At 47.7% G+C, this 22,454-nt stretch overlaps 1 protein-coding gene across 1 annotated transcript in view; it reads right to left on the bottom strand.

The window, feature by feature from the left end:
* The window catches only part of snapc4 (small nuclear RNA activating complex, polypeptide 4), a 33,303-nt gene that overhangs the window by 3,802 nt on the left and 7,047 nt on the right, over positions 1 to 22,454 (bottom strand). Inside the window, 11 exon segments of the mRNA XM_038781807.1 lie at positions 657 to 727; positions 1,554 to 1,568; positions 1,571 to 1,763; positions 3,089 to 3,532; positions 4,888 to 4,973; positions 5,409 to 5,503; positions 5,938 to 6,032; positions 6,639 to 6,745; positions 8,875 to 9,022; positions 17,878 to 18,042; positions 18,709 to 18,781. Coding sequence (XP_038637735.1) covers positions 657 to 727; positions 1,554 to 1,568; positions 1,571 to 1,763; positions 3,089 to 3,532; positions 4,888 to 4,973; positions 5,409 to 5,503; positions 5,938 to 6,032; positions 6,639 to 6,745; positions 8,875 to 9,022; positions 17,878 to 18,042; positions 18,709 to 18,781 — 1,492 coding nt within the window.

A 22,454-nucleotide genomic window follows, 5' to 3' on the forward strand; every position in this document is an offset into this window, starting at 1 on the left:
CTGGGCAGGGTGAATTCGTCCGCATCATGTGCCAGGCTCAGTTTGATTCAGTTTAAGGTGGTGTACCGGGCTCACACGACGATGGCAGGAATGAGCAAGTTCTTTAGGGGGGAGGACAGGTGCGCGAGACGTGCTGGGAGTCCGACGGACCATGTCCATATGTTCTGGGCATGCCCGGCGCTTAAAGAATTCTGGCAGGGCTTTGCGAGGGCTATGTCCAGGATTTTGGACACGCGGGTGAAGCAGAGTCCAACAATAGCGATCTTCGGGGGTGTCGGAGGATCCGGGAGCAGGAAGCGAAAGAGGCCGAGGTTTGGCCTTTGCCTCCCTGGTACCCCGGATATGGATCTTGTTAATGTGGATGGACTCGAAACCCCGAGCATGGAGACCTGGGTTAGTGATATGGCTGGGTTCCTCAGCCTGGAGAAAATAAAGTTGCCGTGAGAGGGTCCTTGCTGGGGTTCCCCCGGCGGTGAAACCTTTCCTCGACTTTCTTGGGAGAAATTCTGATTGAAAAAAAGCTTTAATAAAAACAATTTAAAAAAAAGATAGATGATTCCATCCTGTCTTTCACACCCTGATTCCAAACCCAACCATGGCAAAGCCTGACACAGGTATTCTCTACAGGAAACCTTAATACTACAGACAAAACTCACCTGTATCAGGAGTGCAAAAACCGATGTACTGATCAAACCGGTCACTTCCAGTCTCTCACGGACACGGTCAACGGATGGGGAAGAGGAAACAGTTTGAGACAATGACATAAAATCTCAGGACGCCACATCTCTTTCAGCCAGTGCAAGGCCCCAGTTAGATATCAACCTCTCTGGGAAATGCTTGCCATGCAGGTCAGGTTCCAATTCAATGAACTGCATGAGCACTATAAGAAGAGTCTTCCTTTGACGGTGGTACAGTGGTTAGCACTGCTGCATCACGGCATCAAGGTCCCGGCCCAGGGTCACTGTCCGTGTGGAGTTTGTACATTCTCCCCGGTGGGTTTTGCGCCCACAACCCAAGATGTGCCAGGGAGATGGATTGGCCATGATAAATTGCCCCTTAATTGGAAAAAAAGAATAATTGGGACTCTAAATTTACTTTTAAAATGTCTTCCTTCTCTGCTCTTATGTTTCCCAAGCGGTGCAGGACCGCTGAAGGAACGCTGCACCATGGACGTGCCATCTTTTGGGGTCATACATTAAAGAAGACCCTTACTGCCCCTCGCGTAGATGCAAGAGGTGCAATGGTCACTCCCGCCTGCCCTGGGTCAACATTTATCCCTCCCTCAACATCATTAAAACAGCTTCGTTGGTCATGATCATGTCTCTGTTTGTGGGATCTTGCCGTCGATATTCCCACGTTGTGACAGTGCGATACTTCAAGTTGTGAAGTGCCTCAGGCTGACACGGTCGTGAAAACTACTTTAAAAATGCAAGTCTCTCTTCTCCATTCCCAACATTTTTATTCTGGATTGCAGAATGATGTAAATCGCCTCTCGGGGAGAAAGCGCAGCTCAGCCAGCACAGGGGGTGATGAACCCGGGAGTGGAGTCTCACCTCCACTTTGGCTGACTATCTTTGTTTCGGTCCATCGGCACATCTCCGTGAGAAGCTTCTTCTCCAGATTGGCTTTTGTATCTGGCGTATCGCCTTCCTGGGTTCCTTTCTGGCTCGCAGAGGCTTCTGTGGGACACCCACCGCTGAACAGGCAGTGGCATCGGGCACAGTTGGATTCGGTACTCCATCATCTTGCAGGGCCTGTGCCACCTGTGCAAACATAGAAAGGGAATTGATAACTTTATAAAATTCTGGTTCCAGGCCCTCCTGTCTTTCTCCACACCCGTCGCTCCGAAGATATGCAAGTCATTTGCCCAATGGCTCCGCGGCCACACTGCTCCCCAGACGGGCAGGGATGGGTCAGGTTTCTCTAACACACCCTCACCTGGTTTCAGAACTCAGTATCATAGAACATTACAGAAGGAAACCATCTTCCCAGCACTAACTCTCTGAAGGGGTGATGCAATTAGCTCCACTCCCCTGGTTTCCACATAAGACTGGAAATTATTTTCAATCCAATTCAGTTTTCAGTTATTATTGATCAGGACGGCACCGTGCCGCCCTGTGGTTAGCCCTGCTGCCTCACGGCACCGAGGTCCCAGGTTCGATCCCGTCACTGTCCGTATGGAGTTGCACATTCCCCCCCCCCCCCCCCCCCCCCCCCCGTGTCTGTGTGGGTTTCACCCCCACAACCCAAAGATGTGCAGGGTAGGTGGATTGGCCACGCTAAATTGCCCCTTAAGTGGGGAAAAAAAAGAATCGGGCACTTTGAATGTATACAAATAAAATTATTGATCCGTTTCTCCTTCAGGCAACTTGTTCCAGATAATGCTGAATTACTGCTCACATTGAGTTACGGTTCACATTGCTGTCTTCAGCAACAGCATTGCCAGTGTTATTTCCCTCGACTAATAATCCAGAGCAATTGATACCGAGTGGCATTGCTGACAGCCTGAGACTCAAATAAAAGGCTCTCAGCAGAAAACGACCATGGAGCTGGTGGATTGTCATCAAACGCCAAGTGGCCCTTACGCAAGGAAACCTGCCGGCCTTATCTAGACTGGGTCAGACTCTAGTCCCAAAGGCACAGCTATTGACAGCCAGCTGCCTTCTGAAGGGGTTGAAGCAGCCACTCGGTTATATCAAAACCACACCAATTTTAACAAATGAATTCTAAAGCACAGGCTGCAACCGTGAGGCGCAAGTTGACATGTGCGGGGTTATGAATCCAGTCACTGGGTCACACTGTGCTCTCGCCCCCTCCCATTCTTCAAGGTCAATGCCCCACATATAAAACAATGTGAGCTTTTAACACAATGAAGAAATCTTCTGGGTGAAAGAAGTGGAAAGAGAGATTAAGGCTGATCCAGAATATTAATTTCACCTCTCCCAAACCATTAACATTTTAAATAAATGATCAAGGAAGCATCCTCATTAACTCAAAAAATCCACATGTAAATGCTTAATACTTTTTTAGAATTTAAAATAAAACAAAATTTGGAACGGGTCCCATTCTTCGGTTGAGGCCTCTCCACCTCTATCGCTTTCTTCTCAGGTTCACTAGCTTTTGGAACAGAACGCGTCCCACAAGACAGGTTTCTCCAACATCTTGCTAGATTTGGGTCTCCCAGGGCGGTTATGACTTTCCATTTCTTCACAGTCACTGCGTCACGGTCCCTGCTGTGCTTTCCGATTCCCTGGTGGGGACCGGTTCGTTCTTCGACAACCGGGACACATCGGTCCACATCCAGCACGATGGACTCAGCTGGATTCCCGCACCTCGCCCTCCTTTTCTTCTTTTCCACTTGCCGAGCTTTCACTGGACTCTCCTCTTCCTCCAGCTCCTCCTCCTCCGACTCCATAAGTTTGACATCCTCGGAGGAGAATTCCGAGGACTCTGAGCTACTTTTCCGTTTCTTCCTCCTGATGCATTTCCGCCTCCTCTTTCTCCGGTGTTTTTCCCGGACCCATTGTTTGGCCTAAAAATAAATGAACACTTGTTTTAAAAAAAAACAACAGCATTTGAAAAGAAAGGACTTTGATTCTCTTCATTTACAACCCCAGGGCATTAAAAAGCACTTTCCAGCCAGTGAAGTGTTGCCTCTGTTTTATCTCCAGTGGCGTGATTCCGACTGACCTAGCTGTTCACGGTTTCATTCTGTTTCAACTTGAGGAATTCTCACCAAATCTCAGCGCTCACAGCACACAGACAAAAGCACATTTAAAACATTGCCCATCGCTTGCAACCACTTAGCCAAACTGCTTTTATTTGCCGACTTCAGCTGGGACTTGCTGGTCCTGGGTTAAAGCAGACAGGGCACTCAAGGGTGACAGTGGCACAATGCTATCTATGGGCTGGTTTAGCACAGTGGGCTAAACAGCTGGCTTGTAACGCAGAACAATGCCAGCAGCGCGGGTTTAATTCCCGTACCGGATTCCCCGAACAGGCGCCGGAATGTGGCGACTAGGGGCTTTTCACAGTAACTTTGTTGAAGCCTACTAGTGACAATAAGCGATTATTATTATGGTGCTCAGGACCTGGGTTTGATCCTGGCCCTGGGTTAGTTTGTGTGGAGTTTGCACATTCTCCCCGTGTCTGCGTGGGTTTCACCTCCACAACCCAAAGATGTGCAGGGTAGGTGAATTGGCCTCGCTAAATTGCCCTTAATTGGAGAAAAAAAAAAATTGGGTACATCAAATTTATTCAAAAAAAGAAAAAAAGACAGAGCTCTCAAATACACGAACCCTGGCTCTTCCTCCACCCGAAGTGTATGTAGTTTACCTAACTTCACCATGGCTTATCAGCTAACACATCACAGACCATAATTGAACCAGAAGCCCCCTGAGCTGTATGGTCAATGCAAGTCTTCATTTACCCACTCGGTGTGATGAAAACCTGAACAGTGTCTGCAACGGACAAGGCTGGAAACAACTACCTTTCCTTGGGATAGTTACTTCCACTAAACTGAGACAGATGAAAATCGAGGAAAAAGCAAATTTTCATCAAGTCTGCAGTAAGTTCATCAAAAGAGGTACATAGTGAGAGGGTCAGTTAGTTAGGCAGCTGGTTCATGATGCAGAGCGAGGCCAGCAGCGTGGGTTCAATTCCCATACCGGCTGACATTATTCATGAAGGCCCCAACTTCTCAACCTTGCCCCTTGCCTGAGGTGTGGTGACCCTCAGGTTAAATCATCGCCAGTCAGCTCTCCCCCTCAAGGGGAAGCAGCCTATGGTCATCGGGGACTGTGGCCACTTTACATACTGATGAAATGGATTTCACTATAAGCTGACTTTTAGTGTATTAAAAGGAAAGCGAGCCCATTGTTTACAGACCTTAGCGCCTGATACTACTTTCCATTTGTGCAGGCACTGCATTTCTGTTCTGCCTGTCAACTCTGCCGATATCTTGGCCCATTTACCTGTAAAATAAAAAGGCATTCAAAAGAAAATGGAGTTAATGTTGAAATAATAAACCACCTGGAACAGAGGCACACATCACACGTACAGACTCCTCATGGCAACCTCGGGAGACTTTGCTGCTCCATAGTTTGAACAACAGGGTCCAGAAATTTGTTAAAGGCAAATCACGTTGGATAAATTAACAGGTTACTTGAAGATATGATGGAGTACAGTTAATGGAAAGGCAGAATCCGGTGTGCTTGGCATAACACATGTACCCCTCAGAGGATGTCATAAAATGGGGGAACAAGATAGAAATGTACAGTAAAGCAAAATAGCCTTTTCTGACAGCGCGTGTGACCTACCCGACAGCGCATGCACGACATGCACGGCGGCACACGCACGACATGTATGATGGTGCATGTATGCCAGTACATCTGCAAATCATCTCTTACCAACTCCATGCTTTTCGACCAGCATTCTGAAATCACTCTCTTCTTTTTCCGACCATTTCCCTTTCCTGACGTTTTGGTTCAGCGTGTTCCGGAACCTGTGAAAGATTAAACACCGTCATTACCTAACACACAGCTTCAAACCCTCAAGGCCCTGTCCTCGGCCAATAACAGCCATCCACTATTCAAAAAACAATTATAACAGTTAAAAAGGCACCTGACCCCCCCCCCCCCAAAACCAGGCAGTCTGCCTCACCCACATCAGCCTCTCGACCGCCAATCACAGCGTGGGTTTCCTTGGCTCAGGAGATCTGACCGACAGCAGGGGCACACAATTGGCTTCAGTTGTGTCTGGGTATTTGTGGGGTACAGGATGAGAGTAGGGTCAGTGTTCTGCACCATTCCCCATCTCTATCTGGAAATCCCTGCTGGAATGTCAATATTGGGTGGGAAAGGAATGCCTATTGAGTGACACACACAATCCTCTCCGCTGAATGTGACACACTGTTCCACAAAGACAAAAGCAACTCACCTGCCTCTGCACTGAGCATCGACCCTTCCAGGAACCTCTTCCTGGATTTTGAACCAGTCCCGTGATCCGTATTTTTCCACTGCTTTCAGGAGCATCTGGAGAACAAATCATCACCTTAAAGATCTCCATTGCGACAGATTTTAATCCTCCTGTACTCCATGGAAGGGTAGCATAAACCTTTCAAATCTTTCTCCAGCACATTATTCACCCAATGTAATAACCTCGAGAATCAAAGGTTCACCTTCCTCACAGCTCAGGCTCTGCTGATAATGGGGGTCCCAAAGCTCAATGGAAACCCACTGCAGTCACAGCTCTGGTAAGGTGCAGGGAGGAGAGGGAGAATAACCACCCCCACTGAAGAAGGGAGGCTGAGTGGGTACGGCCCACAGTCCTAATCTACCGTGACGCCACAAGCAAGGCAGCACGGGGGCGGCCCACAGTCAGAGATAACTTATCTCAGGGCGGCGCGTGGCACAGTGGTTAGCACTGCTGCCAACGGCACGGAGGTCAGAGGTTCGATCTCAGCCCTGGGTCACTGTCCGTGTGGAGTTTGCACATTCTCCCCGTGTCTGCGTGGGACTCACCCCCACAACCCAAAGATGTGAAGGTTATGTGGATTGGCCACACTAAATTGCCCTTAATTGGAAAAAAATAAATAATTGGGTAGTCTAAAATTTATATTTAAAAAAAAGGGAACTTACCTCATCTTCTGCTGGTGTCCATTTTCCTCTCTTCACCATGGGATCGAGTGTCTTTGACCAGCGGTACAACAGCTGCGTGCTATTCCGTCCCTCCATAAAGTATGCAACTGTTGTGAGGAACAACATTAAGTTACAGTTCAGCATTGTATCCAGAGGCACCATTCACACATCAGGAACCTGCAACCTGAGCTGGGGAATGTTCCCATCAAAAAACTGAAGTGATTCTGGGTTATTTCCGGCGTCTTCTCCAAAGAGGCGGATTGGGGCTGGAGTTCAGTCACTGGGTCACAGTTCTGGAACTCCCTCCCTACATTTGCAGTACCTTCATCACACAGAATGCAGAGCTCCAAGATGGTAGCTCTTCACCACCATCTTCTTATGGGGCAGTTAGGGATGGGCAAAAATCACCAGCCTCGCCAGGTGCGCCCATATCCCAAGAATTATTAAAAATCTGCCCACATTGGCCATTCAGGGGCAACCACAGGGGCTAGTTTAGCTCACTAGGGGCTGGTATAGCTCACTAGGGGCTGGTTTAGCTCACTAAGCTAAATCGCTGGCGTTTAAAGCTGACCAAGGCAGGCCAGCAGCACGGTTCGATTCCCGTACCAGCCTCCCCGAACAGGTGCCAGAATGTGGCGACTAGGGGCTTTTCACAGTAACTTCATTGAAGCCTACTCGTGACAATAAGCGATTTTCATTTCATTCGTCAGGTGTAAGGCGAGTATTAGCAGTTTCAAACCATGAGACGTTTTCTAGTCTGATTCAGTCTACCTGGGGTGTTCTCACCGATCAGGACCAGGACTGAGGCTCTCCGTAGCCCAGGTCATTTGCAGCTACTGCTAACGGAGATAAACTGGATCAGCACAGACAAGGAATTGAACCGGGGATCTTGCAGAGGCCGCACCGCCCAGGGGCGCAGGGTATTTGCCCATTGAGCTATCATGGGGAGATGTTAATGCAAATACCTTGGGAGCAGACACCCCTCGAGCTAAACATAGAAAATAGGAGTAAGTCCATTCAGCCCTCAAGCCTGCCCCACCATTCACTATGGTTATGGCTGATCTCAGCACCCCAAACCCCTCCCCAAACCCCTAACACCTTTAGAGTCTAGAAGTCGATTTCCTTCCTAAATCGTCATCCGGGGGGCAGGAGGTATGGGGTTTCCCTTGGCAACAGATCCAAAAAGGAATGGAAAAGTCCAGCTATATCCCGATTGACCAAGTCAACCTGCCGAGTGCTAAGGGGGCTGCGAATGGACAGGAGACAACATTCAGAGTGCTGGGTGCAGAGAAGCAGTCAAGCCATCCAGTGCTGGAGTGCCAGATGTGGAAACAGCCTGCGATGCCTTCCATGGTTGGATTGCCGACTAATACTGGCTTTCTGAATCTGCCTCCAGGTTCAGGCACCTCGAGGGGGAAAATGTGGGCATTTGTTCCAACAAGAAGCAGGGAGAGATGCCTTTGGGCTGGAGGTGGGGTTGGGGCGAGGGTAGATGGTGATTTCTGGGCTGTGTGTGCGCGTGTGGGGGGGGGGGGGGGGTCTCACTACAACAAATTAAATACTTTGATTTCTATAACCAGCCGTTTACACAAAGTAAAAGTCCCAGAGGACCATAGGCTGCTTCCCCTTTGGGGGGGGGGGGGGGGGGGGGGGGGGGAGAGGTGCCAGGTGGTGATGTAACCCGAGGGCCACCACACCTCAGGCGAGGGGCAAGGTTGAGGAGGCGGGGCCTTCATCGATAACCTCAGCCCCGTACGGGAATTGAACCTGCGCCTCTGGCCTCGCTCTGCATCACGAACCAGCTGTCCAGCCTGAGCTAACGCAGCCTAGTATACAACAGGAGGGAGACATTACACATAATGTTGATTAACATTAACATAGAAACCACTATATCCAGAGCTTAGGGGCTGGTTTAGCACAGTGAGCTAAACCGCTGGCTTTGAAAGCAGACCAAGCAGGCCAGCAGCACGGTTCAATTCCCGTACCGTCCTCCCCGAACAGGCGCCGGAATGTGGCGACTCGGGGCTTTTGACAGTAACTTCATTTGAAGCCTACTTGTGACAATAATTTTCATTTCATTCTCTGCTACCAGTCATCACAGCCGCTTGCTGCAGCAGCCTCTGTACACCTCACTTCACTCTTTACAAGCTGAGCATCGACAGGTCTGGGGCAGAATTTAAAGCCAGACTACAGAGTCCGAGCCCAACCTGCTGCCCTGCAATCCAGGAGCACTCACTCTTGGTGTACGGGATGAAGCTTCCAACTCTCATCTTTTGCACCAGCTCGATCAGCATGTGATCCTCTTCCTCAGTCCATTCCTTCTTCGTCAGTTCTTTATTTAACTCCTGGTACTTCTGAAGGCACATGAAAGCAGTCCGGTTTGTCTGTCGTGGGAACAGGGAGGTGGTGGAAAAGAGAGAGAGAGAGAGAGAGAGAGAAAGTGGAATAAAGAGTATCAGATTCTTAAATCGCTTGTCGAACAGATGCTGGATTGGTTTATTTGGTTGTCATTTCACTCGTTCATACAACCTGCCAAATACCCGCCACATCTCAGTGACTCTCGTCTCAGTCACCCAGCCCCGGGTTCAAGATCGGCTACAGAACTTAGTGAGAGTGCAGAGCTGCTGATGGGCTTTGGATGAGGTGTTAGAAAGGCCTATTTGCCTCAGCTAGATCAAAGGATCCCACTACTAGCCACAGAGCTCCCACGTCCCAACATCTGTCTCCACCAGCATTAATGGCAATTTAAATGGTCGTCAATAGAATCGCTATAGTGTCGGAGGTCATTCGGCCCACTGAGTCTGCACCGGCCTCTGAAAGTGCACCCTGCCTAGGCCCCCCCCCCCCCCCCCCCCCCCCCCCTCAATAACCCCGTGCACTGATCACGTCCAATCCACCTAACCTGCGCATCTTTGGAATGTGAGAAGAGACCGGAGCACACGGAGGAAACCCCGGGCAGACACGGGGAGAACGTGTAAACTTCACACACAGTCACCAGAGTCTAACCACTGCCCCCATGCCAACCCATTCCCTCGTTTCCATCTATTTGGGCCTTACTGCCTATGTCACAGTGACTAAAAGCTATGAGAAGGCTTCTCGAAATGCAAGCCTTTCTTTCATCCCTTCCCTGGGTTAAGTCTACCGCAGCGGAAAGGGTGATCGTTAAACGGCAGCTGCATATCCAGAAGGTCCTTCGCCCTTTCATTCGGAAACTCGGAATCTATCGCAATTCCACACCACCTGAAATTCAAACCCACACATCTAACTCCTGGGATAGATGTGGGTTTTTTTTTTTGTACAAACCCACTGGAGTTGGTGGGAAGTTCCAGCAGGGAAAATGGAATCAGCCATGATTTAATCGGGGCCAAGCGTGAAAGGAGTCAGAGGAGGGATAATCAAGGACAAAAACAGAAGACAAAAAAAGAGAACTAAAAAAGTGATAGGCAGAGAAACCAAGGACCAGATTCAAACAGGACCACAGTGAAAAATATTGGGAGCAAGACAAATAATGCTAAAAAAACAAACTTAAAGGCTTTGTGCCTTAACGCACGGAGCAGTTGCAATAAAGCGGATGAACTAATCGCGCAAATAGATGTAAACAGGTATGACGTATCGGGATTCCGGAGACATGGACACAAGGTGACGAGGGATGGGAACAGAACATTCCACATCGAGGACAGACAGACAAAGAGGAAAAGGCGGTGGAGTTGCAGTGTTAATTAAAGAGGAAATTAACGCAATAGCGAGGAAGGATATTAGCTCCGACAATGTGGAATCTGTGTGGGTAGAACTGAGAAACACTATGGGGCAAAAAACGTGAGCGCGAGTTGTATATAGACTCCCCCAAACTGTGGTGACGTTGGGAATAGTATAAAAACAGGAAATCAGAGACAAATGCACTACGGGAACATCTGTAATTATGGGTGACTTCGTCTGCGTATGGACTGGGCAAATGAAGTTGGTCACAAGACCATAGAGGAGGAATTTCTGGAGCGTATACGGGATGGTTTTCGGGACCAATACGTTGAGGAGCTAACTAGAGAACAGGCCGCCCCAGACTGGGTACTGTGTAATGAGAACGGAAATCATTAGCAATCCAGTCATGCGAGACCGCTAGGGACGAGTGACCATCATATATGATAGAATTTTTCATCAAGATGGAGAGTGAAGTAGTTGATTCTGAGACTTGGGTCCTGGGTCTTAATAAAGGAAACTACGATGATAAGAAGCGCGAGTTGGCTATGATTGATTGGGAAGCATTACTTAAAGAAATGACTACGGAAAGGCAATGACTAACATTCAAGAGCGTATGGGGGAACTGCAACAATTGTTTACTCCTGTCTGGCACTTAAGTAAAACAGGGGTGGCCCGGTGGTTAGCACTGCTGCCTCACGGCGCCGAGGTCCCAGGTTCGGTCCCGGGGTCACTATCCGTGTGGAGTTTGCACATTCTCCCCGCGTCTGCGTGGGTCCCACCCCCACATCCCAAAGATGTGCAGGGTAGGTGGATTGGCCACGCTAATTTTCCCCTTAATTGGAAAAAAAAAATTATTTTAAAAAAGTAAAATGGGAAAGGTGACCAATCAATGGCTTACGAGGGTAATTAGAGATAGTATCTGATCCCCTTTTCAGCGGGAATTCAGCTGTTGGAGTGGGCGGAGCTAGAGTCGAGCAGTGAGTATTTAAACTAGCTGCTTCGCGGATTCGAGTCTTTTCGGCGGGAATTCAGCTGTTGGAGTGGGCGGAGCTGCTTCGCGGATTTGAGTCTTTTCGGCGGGAATTCAGCTGTTGGAGTGGGCGGAGCTGCTTCGCTGCTTAAACAGCCGCCACAGGGTCTTTGGGGATAAATTTGAAGAGTGACCTCACAGCAAAGCAGTGACCTGATTGGCTGGTAAGGAAAGTGCTCCAATTAGCAGTGTGTTGGTACGTATTGTGATTGGTAAGTAAAATCTTTATTCCTTTCACTTATTCATTATTTGATACTATATTTGTAATCAGTTAAGGTAAAGTGTAAAAATGGCAGGAGATCCCAGACCCGTGTTATGCTCCTCGTGCTCAATGTGGGAGTTCAGGGACGCGGCCGATGTCCCTGACTCCGTCATGTGCGGGAAGTGTGTCCAGCTGCAGCTCCTGTTAGACCACATGACGGCTCTGGAGCTGCGGATGGACTCACCTTGAAGCATCCGCGATGCTGAGGAGGTCGTGGATTGCACGTTCAGTGAGTTGGTCACTCCACAGATTAGGATTGGTGAAGGAGACAGGGAATGGGTGACCAAAAGGCAGAGAAAGAGCAGGAAGGCAGTGCAGGTGTCCCCTGCGGTGATCTCCCTCCAAAACAGGTATACCGTTTTGGATACTGTTGGTGGGAGATGACTCACCAGGGGAAGGCAGCAGTAGCCAGGCTCATGACACCGTGGCTAGCTCTGCTGCACAGAAGGGCAGGAAAAAGACGGGCAGGGCTATAGTCAAAGGGGATTCAATCGTAAGGGGAGCAGACAGGCATTTCTGTGGTTGAAAACAAGACTCCCGAATGGTATGTTGCCTTCCAGGTGCACGGGTCAGGGATGTCTCAGATCGGCTGCAGGACATACTGAAGGGGGAGGGTGAACAGCCAGTTGTCGTGGTGCATATAGGCACCAATGATGTCGGTAGAAAACGGGATGAGGCCCAGCAATCAGAATTTAGGGAGTTAGGAGATGAGTTAAAAAGTAGGACCTCAAAGGTAGTAATCTCAGGATTGCTACCAGTGCCACGAGACAGCCAGAGTAGAAATTCAAGAATAGTCAGAATGAATAAATGGCTTAAGAGATGGTACAGGAGGGAGGGGTTCAGATTTTTGGGACATTGGAACCGGTTCTGGGGGTGGTGGGACCATTACAAATTGGATGGTCTACAGCTGGGCAGGACTGGAACCAATGTCCTAGGGGGTGCTTTTGCTAACACTGTTGGGGAGGTTTTAAACTAATGTGGCAGGGGGGTGGGAACCAGGTTAGGAAGTTAGAGGTCAGTAAAGAGGCAGCAGCTAAAGCCAGTAAGGTACGAGATTATAAACTCAATGTGACTAAGGGGAAGAGTAGACAGGGAAGAAATGATGAATGCAAAGGGGCAGGTGGTCTGAGGTGCATTTGTTTTAATGCGAGAAGTGTAGCAGGTAAGGCAGATGAACTTAGGGCTTGGATTAGTACCTGGAAAATGATGTTATTGGTATTATTGAGACTTGGTTGAGGGAAGGGCAAGATTGGCAACTAAATATCCCAGGGTATAGATGCTTCAGGAGGGATAGAGAGGGAGGTAAAAGGGGTAGAGGAATTGCATTACTGGTCAGAGATGATATCACAGCTGTGATTAAGGAGGGCACTATGGAGGATTTGAGCACTGAGGCAATATGGGTGGAGCTGAGAAATAGGAAGGGTGCAGTAACATTGTTGGGACTTCACTACAGGCCTCCCAAAAGCGAGCATGAAGTAGAGGTACAAATATGCAGACAGATTATAGAAAAACGTAGGAGCAATAGGGTGGTCGTGATGGGAGATTTTAACTTCCCCAACACTGAATGGGACTCATGTAGGGTTGGAGGCAGAATATGTAAGGAGCATCCAGGAGAGTTTTTTTAGAGCAGTATATAAATAGTCCAACTCAGGAAGGGGCCATACTGGACCTGGTATTGGGGAATGATCCCGGCCAGGCGGTTGAAGTTTCAGTCGGTGATTACTTTGGGAATAGCGATCACAATTCCATAAGTTTTAGAATACTCATGGACAAAGACGAGAGTGGTCCTAAAGGAAGAGTGCTAAATTGGGGAAAGGTCAAGTATAACAAAATTCGGCTGGAGCTCGGGAATGTGGATTGGGAGCAGCTGTTTAAGGGTAAATCCACATTTGAAATGTGGGAGTCTTTTAAGGTAAGGTTGATTAGAGTGCAGGACAGACATGTCCCTGTGAAAATGAGGGATAGAAATGGCAAGATTAGGGAACCATGGATGACGGGTGGAATTGTGAGACCAGCTAAGCTGGAAAAGGAAGCAAACATAAGATCTAGGCGACTTAAAACTGATGAACCTTTGGAGGAATATCGGGAAAGTAGGACAAATCTCAAACGCCCAATAAAGAGGGCTAAAAGGGGTCGTGAAATATCTTTGGCCAACAGGGTTAAGGAAAATCCCAAAGCCTTTTATTCGTATATAAGGAGCAAGAGGGTACCTAGAGAAAGGGTTGGCCCACTCAAAGACAAAAGAGGAAAGTTATGTGTGGAGTCAGAGAAAATGGGTGAGATTCTTAACGAGTACTTTGCATCGGTATTCACCGAGAGGGACAGGACGGATGTTGAGGTGAGGGATGGATGTTGCAGGGGTGAAGTCCCGGAGGACTGGAGAATTGCTAATGTTGTCCCTTTGTTTAAGAAGAGTAGCAGGGATAATCCAGGAAATTATAGACCTGTGAGCTTGGCGTCAGTGGTAGGCAAACTGTTGGAGAAGATACTGAGGGATTGGATGTATTCACATTTGGAAGAAATAGACTTATCAGTGATAGGCAGCATGGTTTTGTGCAGGGAAGTTCATTTCTTACAAACCTCAGAATTCTTTGAGGAAGCGACAAAGTTAATTGATGAAGGAAGGGCTGTAGATGTCATATGCATGGACTTCAGTAAGGCATTTGATAAAAGTTTGCCATGGCAGGTTGATGGAAAAAGTGAAGTTGTATGGGGATCAGAGTGTACTAGCTAGATGGATAAAGAACTGGCTGGGCAACAGGAGACAGAGTAGTGGTGGAAGGGAGTGTCTCAAAATGGAGAAAGGTGACTAGTGGTGTTCCACAGGGATCCGTGCTCGGACCACTGTTGTTTGTGATATACATAAATGATCTGGACGAAGGTATAGGTGGTCTGATTAGCAAGTTTGCAGATGATACTATGATTGGTGGAGTTGCAGATAGCGAGGAGGACTGTCAGAGAATACAGCAAAATATAGATAGATTGAGAGTTGGGCAGAGAAATGGCAGATGGAGTTCAATCCAGGCAAATGCGAGGTGATGCATTTTGGAAGATCCAATTGAAGAGCGGACTATACGGTCAATGGAAGAGTCCTGGGGAAAATTGATGTACAGAGAGAGCTGGGAGTTCAGGTCCATTGTACCCTGAAGGTGGCAACGCAGGTCGATAGAGTGTTCAAGAAGGCATACAGCACGCTTGCCTTCATCGGACAGGGTATTGAGTACAAGAGTCGGCAGGTCATGTTACAGTTGTATAGGACTTTGGTTCGGCCACATTTGGAATACTGCGTGCAGTTCTGGTCGCCACATTACCAGAAGGATGTGGATGCTTTAGAGAGGGTGCAGAGGAGGTACACCAGGATGTTGCCTGGTATGGAGGGTGCTAGCTATGAAGAAAGGTTGAGTAGATTAGGATTGTTTTCGTTGGAAAGACAGAGGTTGAGGGGGGGCCTGATTGAGGTCTACAAAATTATGAGAGGTATGGACAGGGTGGATAGCAACAAGCTTTTTCCAAGAGTGGTGGTGTCAGTTACAAGGGATCACGATTTCAAGGTGAGATGGGGAAAGTTTAAAGGAGACGTGCATGGAAAGTTTTTTTTACGTAGAGGGTGGTGGGTGCCTGGAATGCTTTGCCAGCGGAGGTGGTAGAGATGGGCACGATGACATCATTTAAGATGCATCTGGACAGATATATGAACGGACGGGGAACAGAGGGAAGTAGATCCTTGGAAAATAGGTGACAGGTTTAGATAAAGGATCTGGATCGGCGCAGGCTGGGAGGGCCGAAGGGCCTGTTCCTGTGCTGTAATTTTCTTTGTTCAAAGAAGCATCAAGATTGGCCAAGAAAAATAATAAGTCTGAAGATTGGGAGCAGTTTAGAATTCAGCAAAGGAAGACCAAGGGATTGATTAAACTTGCAGGGAATATATAAACAGACTGGAAAAGCTTCTATAGGTACATAGAGAGAAAAACATTGAAGGCACATGTAGATCCTTGCAGTTGGAAATACGGAAATGGCTGAGCAACTAAACACATCTGTCTTCACAAATGGGGACACAAATAATATTCCAAAAATGTTGGAGAATGCAGGGTTTAGTGAGAGGGGGGAACTGAAGGAGATCAATATTGGTAGAGAAATAGTGTTGGGGAAATTGATGGTATTGCAGGCTGATGATTCCCAGGGCCTGATATCTCCACCCAAGGGTACTGAAGGAAGTGGCCCTAGAAATAGCGGATGCATTGATGGTCATCTTCCAGGATTCCATGGACTCTCGAACAGTTCCTGCAGATTGAGGAGTAGCTAATGTCACTCCACTATTTAAAAGAGGAGATGGATAGAAAACAGGGAATTATGGACCCAAAGACTGACATCGGTAGTGGAGAGAATTCTAGAATTCACTTTCAAAGATTTTATAGCGATGCACTTGGAAACCGCGGAGCACGTGGATCGGACAGATTCAGCATGGATTTATGAACGGGAAATCCTGCTTGACAAATCTACTGGAATCCTTTGAGGATGTAACTAGCAGATTTGATGAGGGGGAGCCAGTGGATGTGGTAGATTTGGACTTTCAGAAGGCTATCGACAAAGTCCTACATAAGGGATTAGTGAATAAAATTAAAGTGCGTGGGATTGGGGGAAGTGTATGAGATGGACAGAAAACTGGTTGTCAGACAGGAAACAAAGAGTAGGAATTAAGGGCAGCGCGGTAGCATTGTGGATAGCACAATTGTTTCACAGCTCCAGGGTCCCAGGTTTGATTCCCGGCTTGGGTCACTGTCTGTGCCAGGTCTGCACGTTCTCCCCGTGTCTGCGTGGGTTTCCTCCTGGTGCTCCGGTTTCCTCCCACAGTCCAAAGATGTGCAGGTTAGGTGGATTGGCCATGCTCAATTGCCCTTAGTGTCCAAAATTGCCCTTAGTGTTGGGTGGGGTTACTGGGTTATGGGGATGGGATGGAGGCGTGGGCTTGGGTAGGGTGCTCTTTCCAAGAGCCGGTGCAGACTCGATGGGCCGAATGGCCTCCTTCTGCACTGTAAATTCTATGATTCAATTAACAGATCTTTTTCCAAACGGCAGGCAGTGACCAGTGGGGTACCGCAGGGATCGTTGCTGGTACCCCAGCTATTCACAATATCTAATAAATGATTTAGATGTGGAAACAAAATGCAATATCTCCAAATTTGCAGATGATACAAAGTTGGGGGGGGGGGGTGAGCTGTGAGGAGGATGCAGAGATGTTTCAGCGGGATTTGGACAGGCTGAGTGAGAGGGCACATGCATGGCAGATGCTGTATAATTTGGAGAAATGCGAAGCCATCCACTTTGGTAGCAAAACTGGGAAGGCAGACTGTTATATGAATGGCCATAAATTAGGATGGAAATGTGCAACGAGACATGGGTGTACTCGTAGAGCAGTGAATGAAGATGAGTATGCAGGAGCAGCAGGCGGTAAAGGCATCGAATGGTATGTTGGCTTCAACAGCAAGCGGATAAGAGTACAGGAGCAGGGCTGTCTTGCTGTAATTATGCACGGCCTTGGTGAGGTCATACCTGGAACATCGTGTGCAGTTTTGGTCTACTTATCTGAGGAACAATGTTCTTGCTCGAGCGGGAGTGTAGCGTAGGTTTACCGGACTGATTCCTGGGATGGCGGGAAAGATGTACGAGGAGAGATTGAGTCGGTTAGAATTATACTCGCTGGAGTTCAGAAGAATGAGGGGGGATCTCATAGAAACCTATAAAATTCTAACAGGACTAGACAGGGTCGATGCGAAGGATGTTGATGATGGTGGGTGTGTCCAGAACAAGGGGTCAGTGTAAGAATGCAGGGTAGACAGATGAGGAGAAATTTCTTCACCCAGAGAGGGGTGAGCCTGTGGAATTCGTTACCACAGGAAGTAGTTGAGGCCAAAACATTGTATGGGCTTCAAGAAGCAGTTAGATATAGACCTTGGGGCGAAAGGGGATCAAAGGATATTGGGGGAAAGCGGGATTATGCTATTGTGCTGGATGATCAGCCATGATCAGAATGAATGGCAGAAGGGCCAAGTGGCCTCCTCCTGCTCCTATTTTCTATGTTTCTAACCATTGTCCCTAAAACCCAGCAGGGTTTACGATGTCAAGTGCTGCTCGTCGTTTCCTAGGGAAGAGGGTGAAGCTGAGATGTGGAGCCGCCCGCTGTTGAATTGCCCCACCTATGCACCCGACGAAGCCACTGTTCACCCGGGAAGGAAGCAGAAAAACCTCTGTACCTGCAGCTCGCTCGCGATCCACTCCCAGTCCACACAGCCTTTGTGCCGTGCGACCTGAATGAGCTTATCCACCTCGTCTCTGCTCCACTCTGCTCGGTTGATGCTCGGGTGCTCAGAGTTCTGCCAGAGGTTTTTAATATCTTCAGCTCTGCGGCTCCCGTCAAACTGCAAACACAAAAGAGCATTGCGTCACTAAAGTGCAAAAAGATGGTGTTGAACATGAGGGGGCCAGGCAAGCTGGAGGGACGGACAGTTTTAACAACGTATTCAATGCTCCACCACAAGACCTCAAAAGACTCTCAAGATTTAGTTGGCAAGTACATTTCCACCATTTTTGCCCAGGAGGTACCAGGTTCAATCCCTGGTCTGGACGAGGGAATTCTAGCACAATTGTCCCAAGAAGCCTGGACTAGTGCTTTGGAGGCAAATTCAAATCCCGTCACGGGAGCTGGGGCAAATTAAAATTCCATTAATTAATAAACCCAGGATAAACTCTCATTAATAAGGATCATGGTAGGGCAGCAGTAGGTTAGCCCTGCTGCCTCACGGCGCAGAGTACCCAGGTTCGATCCCGGCTCTGGGTCTCTGTCCGTGTGGAGTTTGCACATTCTCCGCGTGTCTGCATGGGTTCCGCCCCCACTACCCAAAGATGTGCAGGGTAGGTGGATGCACGTTCTCCCTGTGTCTGCATGGTCTCACCCCCCACAACCTAAAGGTAGCGTGGATTGGCCACTCTAAATTGCCCCACAATTGGAAAAATTATTTAAAAATTGATCATGAAATTACTGGATCGATGTTTTAAAAAGACCCATAAAACCTGAACATACTTACATCAATATTGGCGATCTTTATCCAGTCGTGATCATCAAACCTATTTCCCAACAACTGGCGCTGCGTCATCTGGCTATAAGAAAGTTAAGGAGTAACACTCTTTTATAAAGCTCAGCGAGTTATTGGCAATGCTCAAACTCAGCCAGCTGCAAGTACTCATCGTCATGTTTCAATTCAGTGAAACTTCGAGGTCAGTGCTCGTTAACGACCATACTCAATAACATGAATTAAATGCAATAGTATAAGACGGGAGGAAAGGAGGAGGCCTTGTTGAACTCTCTGCAGCCAAAATATCTGATGGTTCTTCAAAGCGCAACAGAATGATGGCTCTGAGACGTCATGATTCAGCTACTTCACTTTCAGCAGACAGCTCCACTCTGGTAATTCATACACCAGACAGAAATCTCTAATGATCCAATTTCCTCTTAAATGCCTCGACCGACTCTGCCTCTCCCACACACCCGGGCAGCTCTTTCCAGATGCCAGCAACTCGCTGCGTGAAGTTTCTCCTCATGCACCCATTGTTTGTTTTACCAATTACCTCAAATCTGTACCCTCTTGTTCTTGATCCTTGCACCAGTGAGAAGGCCTTTCCTGTATCCACTCTGTCAATAAACCTCGTGGTTTGGTAGACCTCTACAAATCTCCCATCACTGGGTCAGGCCTAAATATGACTCAGTCCCCACTCAGTTAACGGGGTCCAGCCACAATCAGTTCCCCTCGGCAACCTGTGGGGAGGGAGCAATGGACGTGCTGTTCAAACACTGGAGACCAGAGGCAACATTGGTTGCTTTGCTCCTCGCAGTGTCTCAGCGCATCACCTCCTCCCCCAGCTCTGACACAAGCGTCTCGCCCAAATGGGGCAACGCCACATTATTTTGCTTTTCCTGTCTACTTTGCTACATTGGTTATTTTATCTTTATGGCTGAATTTATGTTTATTTTCAACAAAGGAGAAGATTGAAGGTAGCCAGAAATCAGCTGCAAACATTACTTAGACTTAATCATGGGAGACTTTGGTAAAGTAATTGGAATGCGTGGAAATAAAGCATCTGCCTGGTTTGATTCAACAAGGCAGCACAATTAACTATGCTCAAGTCAAGCAAGAGTCAGTAAATTGCCATGCCAGTGTCCCTTTAAGAAAGGTTTTGTCCTATCACATGGCTTCAGTGATGTCATAGTGTGGGTGGAGCTGGGCTGTGGGAGTTTTTTTTGGTTTCGCTTTCACATTTGGCTGCTGTGGACTCAGACAGAGAGCAGAAGTGTTTTTGGTCGGCCTCTCTGTCTTCCGGATTGCTTAAGAGAGATAATTGCTTTCTGGAAGGAAAAGGGGAGCAGAGTATCAATATCAAGTCTTAAAGACAATGAGAATGCCGTGTGCTGGGCCACGCCTTTGAAAAGGGGTTTCTGGTTTTACTTGGATTTTGTTATTGAATTGGAACAGTTAAGGGGGAATTCATTAAGGGTTATACATTGATTACTGCAGCTGCGGGGGTCTTTATGTTTGTATTATGTTTGTGTTTATACAAATGGCAACTAAATTCTTAGAATAAAGCTAGTTTTTTTGAAGTCTGTTGAATAACACCTGAAAAGCAGGTTCTTCTGCTCATCCTAGCCAATATCAATAAAAAGTTGTAGGTCAGGTGAACTCCATAATATACTTTGGAGTTTTTAAAACCCTGGCCTATAACAAAATTCAATATTACATTTCCTGTCACAATCCCTATAGTCTTGTAAGTTATTATCTAAAACAGAGTGACTCTTATTCTTTAACGGAGTGGATACCCCTTCCATCTTTCACCCCACAGTATTATCAATCCACCCGGTCCAAATATTTGGCTTGAAGATCTATGAATTAATTCAATTAAAGGTTTGTTGACACGGAGGTGCTTGAGAATTGAAGAGTGATTTCCAACGTCCCGTCACCAAAATTCTAGCATCTTTGAAATGAGAGATTTGGGAAATGAGATTGTCAGCGCAGAGGGACATTATTAGACATCCTGGTCCACTAAACCCTCTCCAGCTGGAGGTGATCCATTGTCGTCGTGACAGCTGAGCAAGTTAAAAAAACCTAAAGCCCAAAATGTGTACTGGATACAAAGGGGCGAGCTGGTCGTGGCCAGTGGGCTACGATTTCCATTAGCAGCATCAATCTGTCAGGGTTGGCGTTTCTGATCACCATGTCAGTGACTACTGGGGATAGTTGCATGTGTGTGAATATTGGGTGAAAACAACATCAGGTTTGTCTGCAATGCCAGTCACAGTCAAATAACTCAGCAACATTCACTGATGACTTTCAGAGTGAAGAATTTTGGCAAAATACTAAGAGTTCATCAACCTTTAAACAAACCCAGTAAAGGACCAGATTGTACCAATAAGGGTGCGATGGAAGGGTCGTGTATCCCATGCCGGAAGCAGGAACGGGGTCAGGAATCCCGGAATTATGTCCTGCCCACCATTTTAATGTCCTTCAGCCTCCGCTCCAATACAGACAGAGAGATGAAAATCTGGGCCCTTTCCTTTGCTTTCTTGGATTCTCTTTTTCTGATCCCTCCAGATCTCTCTTACACCCTCAACTCTTCTAAAAAGCCATTTTTCAGCGAGGCTTTATATTCATCTCTTCACCCCCAGGGTGAAGGGCACGGCGGCGCAGTGGTTAGCACTGCTGCCTCACGGCGCCGAGATTCGATCCCGGTTCTGGGTCACTGTCCGTGTGGAGTTTGCACATTCTCCCCGTGTCTGCGTGGGTTTCGCCCCCACAACCCAAAGGTGTGCAGGGTAGGTGGATTGGCCACGCTAAATTGCACCTTAATTGGGAAAAACAAATTCAGTACTTTAAAAAAAAATTTAAATAAAAGAAGAAAATTCACCTCCCCCACCCTCCCTTGGGCTGCAGTTCAGCCCAGCCCACACTCTGCTGATATCCTTTCAGCGATATTCCTGTGTTCAAGGCCCTAAATAAGTGCAAATTGTAGCAAATGCACTGTTCGCCCAAACTGACTTTAAACACTGAACCTACAAGTAACGCGTTGCAATCTCACCAAGTCAGTTATATGACCAAAACTAGCTGCTGAACTCAATGACGGGAGGAGCGAAAACCCATGGGAGGCTAAATTGCCTATTCCCGCTCCTAGGTCATGTGTTCTAGGGAGGAGATGCTCTGGCTGATTTCGCAATCCAGCGCTTGGTCTGTAACATTGTAGGTAGCAGACGAGGAACATATCAGCCATGATAGAATGGCGGAGCAGACTCGATGGGCCGAATGGCCTAATTCTGCGCCTCTGTCGCATGAACTTGCGACCCTGAGAAGCCATTTGCTTGCAACTAAACCCACCCACAAGTGGTAACTCGATAACGTTTCATTACCAGAACAGAAGTTATTTAAAGCTACTTGCATTAAATATTTTACATCTGCCACAATTCAGTGTTTCCATGATTTTAACTCGTGTCCCATATTGTCTGCAAAACGTAGGGAGGAGGAGGAGCTGGACCCTTCAGTCGCTCCTTCATCCCGTCAGACAAGGCTGCTCGGGACAGTTGCTTTTCACCCATCAGGAGCCTCCCAAACCCAGTCTTGATAACCGGCCCCAGGACCCCCAGTCACCATTTCTATTTGCCAACAACTGGCTTTGCAGACGGTTTGCCTCAATTAATCTGTGTGGCAGATGGGAACGCAGCGTTTGCACTCGGGAGGAGTACTTAGGAAGACACACACACCACTCCCCCAGCTCAAATGAGGCAATTGTA

This window comes from Scyliorhinus canicula, chromosome 21, assembly GCF_902713615.1.
Source record: "Scyliorhinus canicula chromosome 21, sScyCan1.1, whole genome shotgun sequence".
Taxonomy (NCBI): Eukaryota; Metazoa; Chordata; class Chondrichthyes; order Carcharhiniformes; family Scyliorhinidae; genus Scyliorhinus; species Scyliorhinus canicula.